At 35.5% G+C, this 7,526-nt stretch overlaps 1 protein-coding gene across 1 annotated transcript in view; it reads left to right on the forward strand.

Annotated features, from left to right (window-relative positions):
* Nucleotides 1–7,526, forward strand: part of LOC106883544 (tight junction protein ZO-1) — a 593,195-nt gene that overhangs the window by 571,007 nt on the left and 14,662 nt on the right. Inside the window, exons 31-34 of the mRNA XM_052975956.1 lie at nt 570–872; nt 4,362–4,447; nt 5,224–5,334; nt 5,870–6,013. Of these exons, the coding sequence (XP_052831916.1) occupies nt 570–872; nt 4,362–4,447; nt 5,224–5,334; nt 5,870–6,013 (644 nt within the window). The remainder of the gene's footprint in view (nt 1–569; nt 873–4,361; nt 4,448–5,223; nt 5,335–5,869; nt 6,014–7,526) is intronic.

Below are 7,526 nucleotides of genomic sequence, written 5' to 3' on the forward strand. Positions count from 1 at the left end.
ATATATATATATATATATATATATAGTAATGGTAAGACAACAAAAGAATGAAAGAGACCTTGATATTATGTAAATAGAGGAATTTATCTGTAATATAATATGTAACAATTATTTGGTTGCCATAATAAAACTCTGAGTTTCGGATACTGGGGCGGAAACCTGCACCGGCATCTCTTCAGTTATCAAGGCAATCAAAATATGCTATTGAAGGATTTTTTCATAGCATATTTGATTGCCTCGATATAATTGAAGAGATGCCGGTGCAGGTTTCCGCCCCGACATCCAAAACTTGGAGTTTTATTATGGCAACCAAATAATTGTCACATATTATATGTGACAAGATATGTATGTATATGTATGATGTATATATATGAGGCATTTGCTTGTGTTTACCTGTAGAAATGCAAAGTGTTCAATACACGTTACTAGAATTGTGTACTAGTAAATAAAAGATTATTTCCTCGTCGTATCTGAAGATTTTTGTGTAGTTGACATTTTAGTGTGAGCAATATTCTAAGTACTTAATGGATACAGTAGCCAAAATGCTTAAAACCTATTCCCTCTGGCAGTGAGACCCTGTCTATGGAAGAAGTGCTGTCTCAACTACAAGCTGAGCTAGACATGACTCTCTTGGAGCTGTCAGAAATGGATGCCGAGAAGGAAGCAGCCAACATCACAACAAATGGTGACACCGAAACTGCTGAAGGGGACCAGCCCGACGATGAGAGTGACACCCCACTTTTAGAAACTCGTTCCCAACCTGTTAATGATAGTAAGGATAATGTGGAAAGTGAGCCCAAAGAAGTGCTCTCGCTTTGTTCTCCTACAGCTTCTTCTGGCAGTGCTTCGACCCCAGATACAGTAATAGATGGGTAAGATTCACTGATGCTTGCTGCCTGCTCTTTAGATTAAGAAAAACTCAAGGGAGGTCACTCTAGAAAGCATGTTTGTTTTCTTCCTATTTCTACAGACGTTATTTACATATATATATATATATATATATATTGCATGATAGTTTTCTCCAGTTAAACTATTATTGAAATGATAACCAGTGTAATTTGAATGTTATTCACTAATATGAGCCAATCCTATCAACCTTTTATCTAATCCAGATTTCTTAATTCTTTAAACTAAACCGTATTTTTGTTTCACAATTTTTTCATAATTATGTATTTACTGTAACTAATGTTCATAATAGATGTTCCAAAAATCTAAATTTTAAAATGGAAAAAAATTTTAATTAGAAAGACATGTAATGTAAAATAGACTATTACGTTTTAATTTCACAATCGTTTGGATAAAAGCAGAAAGTATTTAATTTAACAACACTTTAATGTCGTAATCTATTTGTAACCAACATATGAAAATAATCTAAGAGAAATCAACATTATGTAGCAGAAGTCAACATTATCAGGATTTGTCAAGCAGTATATTTATATCCAGTGTAAAATATTTTAGAAAATAGAAAGTTTCCTTCACAACCATGTGATCACAGGTTCAATCCTTTTGTGTGGCACCTTGGACAAATATCTTCTGTAGCTTTGAGTTGACCAGACAGGACAGAAGCAAGTTGACTTTTTTTTTTTTGTCTTTGTTGAATATAATAAGTTTGAAGGCAAAATACTTGCACCATTGATGAAGTTGGTTAAAATTCTCTGAGGCAGTAACTTGGTATGGCTTGCAGTCCAGTGGCTAAAATCAGTAAAAAAAAATGAATGAAATAAAATAAAATATAAATATCATAATTGTACCAAGTAATCCTTCAGATTCTGTCTTTTATTCATTGCATTATGGCCATGCTGGGGCATTGCCTTGAAAGGTTTAGTCAAACAAATTGACCCCAGTACTTATTTTTTAAGCCTGGTAACTTATCCTTTAGGCCTCTTTTTGCCGAACTGCTAAGTTACAGGGACAAAACAAACCAACACCAGTGGTGGTGGGGATAAACACACACACATATATGATGGGTGTCTTTTAGTTTCTGTCTACTAAATCCACACAAGGTTTTGGTTCGCCCAGGGCTATTATAGAAGATACTTGCTCAAGCTGCTGTGCATTTGTACTGAACCCAAGATGTCATGGTTGGGAAGCAAACTTCTTAACCACCGAGCCACACCTGCACTTGTACAATATTTAAATCTGTTCTTCACCCTTTTTTTAAAAATTTTATTCTCCCCCCCCCCTCCTTCCATTCTTTAAAACTAAACAAAATCTTCCTTCGTTTTTGAACTTTGAACAATGAAACTATTTTTTCTTTCTTTTTTCATTATCTGTGTTTTATCTCTTTTTCTTATCTACCTGCAAACACCTGTATTATTTATTGCATGTCAGCACGTCCACCTTCATAAGTTACTCTACTCCTTTTTTTGGATTGTTGCTTGTGACATCTCTTTTAACTTCCATATTTCTTCGTGTGTGTGATTGTGTGCTTGTATGAGCAATAAACAGAGATAGAATATTAGCACACATGTGTGTGTGTTAGCCTGTGTCAGTGTGAGTGGGTGTATTATTACATATCTTGTTGATGTTTCTACTAAATGCATGCTTCTTTCTGAGAATGCTGCTTCTGTTAGCAATATTTTGTTATGTTTCTTTGCTAGAAATTTCTCTTTAATAATACAGTATTGAATGTTATAACTCAGCATATTGAATGTAATAATTTAATGTACACACATATATATATATATATTTTTTTTTTAAACTGTGGAGCTCAAAGAACATAAATCTCTAAATAATAGCATGTAAATATTGGGGTGAAGACCCCTTTTGGGGGAGTGGGGGATAGAAAACGTCAAAAGCTGTTATAAAGGGCAGCTTAAAGCCTTCAAATCACACTCTTTCTTTAACCCTTTAGCATTCAGATTATTTTGTCAAATGTAATGCTTATTTATTCCCATTGTTTTGAGTTAATCATGCATTGTCTTGTAGCTTTGAGATTTCAATGATGTGATTGTTTGTTTTTAGAATGACATTGTTGGGTAGGTGTGAGAGGTCAGTTCTGACCAATTTGAGTGTAAAACGGGGAATATTTGAACTGGACATGACCAGTTTAAAAGGTTATCCTAGATACATATGGGGCTGAATAAAAAACAGGATGGTCATGGCTGGAAAAATTTTGATCACAATAACTGAAATTAACAATAACAACAATGACAACATTGGTTGTAAATATATATTTACTGCCAGGAAAGAGTACCGTTTGTATAGTTGTTTCATAAAAACAATAATAATAATATCACTTAGTCACATCTTTTCGCAATGTCTTAGTCTATGTAATTATCTCATTATCTAATTAATTATAGACGTATAGACTTATAATTATAACACAGCTAATAAGATTACGAGAGAGCATTAACCTTATTTTTAGAGATGAGCTTTATTCCAATATTTACATTTTCACTATATTTCTTCTATTGCTTTTGTCTTTGATTGTTGTCAAATGGTATCAGGAACCACCCTGAATGTGTACAAAATACCAGACTAAAATTGAAATAGTAGATGGAAACTGAAAGAAACCTGATGTGTGTGTGTGTGTGAGAGAGAGTATATGTATATTTATACACATATACATACACACACACACACACACAGAGTCTTTGTGTGTTTGTTCCTTGCCACTGCTTGATAATTAATTGGTGTTAGTTTGTTTATGTGCCTGCATCTTAGCAATTAGGCAAAAGGGACTGATAGAATAATTACCACGCTTTAAAAAAGTAAGTACTAGGGTCACTTTGTTCAACTAAACCCTTCATGGCAATGCCCCAGCATGTCCACGATCCAGTATCTGAAACACAATTATAAATATGGTTGTCATACTTAACCCTTTTGTTACCATATTTCTGCTAACACATGCTGGCTTTTTTCAAAGAATTTTGTAAAATCACTTTCTCATTATTAAGCTGGTGTCTGGAACAAATTCGCATAAAATTTTGAGGGAAGATTATAATTTAGATCACTTTAAAACAGTGAGTGTGTGTCATAGATCCAAAGGCAGTTTCAGGCAGACTGGTATCAAAAGGGTTAAAACGTGTTGAAAACGGTATAAAGAACCAAGATGAAATGTAGAAAACTATATTTATTTCTAAATATAAATATATACATGTAACTAACAATAGGAATCCAGATTTCAGAGTCTCCAGGAATAGGACTTTACTGTTTCAGAGCACACATCAAATATATCACATTCTATCACATCTGCATCGATTTGACAGTCAACATAGACAAACTGTTCAAGTATGTTCTTTTGAGTGATACAAAATATATGTGAATACACAACAGCATTTACTCCTTTGTGAGTATTTCACAATTATATTAGTATTTCTTCTACTTAATTACTTTATGTCTATATTGTTATATTCCAGGAATATGGACGGCAAACACACTATTCTGGCAACTGCTAAAGGAGTGTTTGGGTATGACGGTGGAATTCTAGAATCAAAAGTAACAGGTTTGTTTCAACATTGTCAATTTTTTTCTTTTATCCTTACTAATATCTTTGAACATAATCATTTCTATTTACATGTCTTCTGTTATATGGCTATCATCCATTTATCCTCCCCCTTTATCTCTCTCTCTCTCTCTCTCTCTCTATATATATATATATATATATCATCATTTAGCATCTGCTTTCCATGTTGGCATGGGTTAGACGGTTTGACTGAAACTGGTTAAACCAGAGAGCTGTACCAGGTTACAGTCTGTAGAGTGGTTGGTGTTAAGAAGGGCATCCAGTGGTAAAAACCCTGCAAAACAGACACAGAGGCCTGGGATAGTCTTCTATCTGGCTGGCTCCTGTCAACCATCCTATTCATGCATGCATGGAGGACGGACGTTAAATGATGATGATGATGATACATATATATATATATATATCAATATATATGATGGACTCTCCCATCGAAGGCAATATACGAGCATTCAGCTTTTGCCAAAGGACCTACACAAACGATTGGTTTATAGTGATCAAATGTATGTACTGTGCATTAGCTCAATCCTTCCATCAGTTTGACATTGCCTGAACAGATGTACAGGGTACCATGCATCAGGTGTTGAAGTGATCACAGAGCAACATGAGATGAAGTTTGCTTAAGAACACAACACACCACCCGGTTTAGGAATTGAAACCATGATCTCGTGATCGTGAGTGTAACACCCTAACCACTTGGCCATACACACACGCATGCACAACTAATCTTAGTAATTTGTGTGAATGTTCTTTTACAGGGGTGAGTATCTTCATACCGAAAGGTGCTCTACCAGAAGGAGCTGATCAAGAGATTTACTTCAATGTGTGCCAAGACAACAGCATTCTCCCACCTCTCGATAAAGAAAAAGGTTGGTAACCAAAATAAAATAATATTCTTCTTTTTTTTCAACATGTTATTTATCTGGTAAATAACTTTAACTGAGACAAAGTGCTGAAAATGGAATAACAGTATTGTATGAGAAGTATTTGAAGTCATCTGAAAGAGATACAAAAACTGTTCGATTTGGTTGATGGAAACCTGAAAGAAGCCCATCGATAATGTGTGACTTTGTGTTTGTTCTCAATCACCACTTGACAACTGATGTTAGTCTGTTTACATCCCTGTAACTTAGCAGTTCAGCAAAAAGAAACCAATTGACCAATAGAATAAGTAGCAGATTTTAAGAAATAAGTACAGGAGTTGATTTGTTCAACTAAACCCTTGCAGGCAGGGTCTTAGCATGGCTGCAATCAAGTGAAAAATACAAAAATAAAGCTGGGTCCGAGCAGACAATGCTGAATCTCATACATAGATAGGTCCCAAATGTAGCCAAGTCACATTTCAATCTGTTAATCTCTCTCTCTCTCTCTCTCACTCTTGCTTTCTTTCTAATTATTTTACAGGTGAAACCCTACTGAGTCCCCTGGTGATGTGTGGTCCACATGGACTGAAATTCAATCAGCCTGTTGAACTACGTCTGCCCCATTGTGCTTCTGTTAACCCCGACAGCTGGTCCTTTGCTCTCAAATCAAGTGATTCTCCTACAGGTATCATCATCATCATCATCATTATCGTTTTGTCCTTTAGAAATGTTCTAGAATGTCTGTGTGTTTAACAGGTTCACTTGCAACCATGTGGTTCTAGGTTCAGTTCCACTGCACAGCACCATGAGCTGGTGTCTTCTACTTTAGCCCTGGGCTGACCATTACTTTGCCAATGAATTTGTTAAATGGAAACTGTGGAAGCTCAGCATGTGTGTGTTTGTTTGTTTGTCTACCCCACTGCTTGACAGTGTTGGTTTGTTTACATCCTTGTAGCTTAGCCATTTGACAAAATAGATTGATAGAGTAAGTAATGGGATCAATTTGGTGTTGTATAAGAGTCAACATGAGGGGTACCTGGCCATAAATCACTCCCTCAGAAAAGTCCTGTCCAGCCATGCCAGTCAAGAAAAATGGGCATAAAAATGGTCGTAGCACTATCCCAGGAAAGGAATTTATGAGCCAACAAGAGAACCTTTAAATATTCAACCTGCTAGAGATAGCCGCTAAATCTACATCAGACCACACCCAACTTGCTTGGAAAAGAAAAAAACACATTCAACCTGCTAGAGATAACAGTCAAATCTCCCTCAAACCACACCCAGCTCTCTTGGGAAAGAAAAATAATCCATTCAACTAGCTAGAGATAACAGCCAAATTTCCCTCAAACTGGACCCAAATCTCTTGGGAAAGAAAAGAACACATAGGATAATGTCTTGACATACTCTTACAAAGACGAGATGGCCACAGCTGGAATGTCTGTCTTTCCCAATGAGACAATGGTTGTTGTAAAGTTTGAACTTACAACAATGTGGTCAATAGTTTAGAATCTTTGCAGCAACAGCAGCTTTGCTTACATAATAAATAGATTTTAATCACTAAATAAACGATGAGTGTTGGTTTAATTTCTAAATTACTGAGTTAATTTTGGTCTCTTTAAACAAAATAGATCACATGAGTGTTGGTTTTGACTGTTTAAACTGAATAATAGATCTGGCTGATGTTGGGCTTCAGTGATTATCACAGTTGCTTGATCGTCAGAACTACTACTACAATGCTCACTGGATTGTCTAAGTGACTGAGTATTCCTTAGTCACATGCACTCTTCAGGTAGAATAGTTGTGACACAGTATATGTTATAAAGTTGCATATGTGTGACTACCAGGAATGCTTAATTCTCGAGTAACAAAAGTGATATCTCAAGGTGTATGTGTGCGTGTATATATATATACATGCATACACACACATATATATATACAGGGTGTGATGGGTAAATTGTCACCATCTTATATTTTTAATTGCATGCGTTGTTTGTTTTTGCTTTTGTTGACTACACAGTATGGTAGGGTCAGTTGAGCACCATCTGTGAGATAAACAGCACAATTCACTCTGCCAGAAATTTGGAAACGACATGCTGTACTGCTTGGCATTTGCACCAGAAGCTCAAATACGTGCATTTCAGAGTGTTTGGATGTCAGTCTGACAACCAAAATATATATATATATATATTTATATATAT

This window comes from Octopus bimaculoides, chromosome 23 (genome assembly GCF_001194135.2).
Source record: "Octopus bimaculoides isolate UCB-OBI-ISO-001 chromosome 23, ASM119413v2, whole genome shotgun sequence".
Taxonomy (NCBI): domain Eukaryota; kingdom Metazoa; phylum Mollusca; class Cephalopoda; order Octopoda; family Octopodidae; genus Octopus; species Octopus bimaculoides.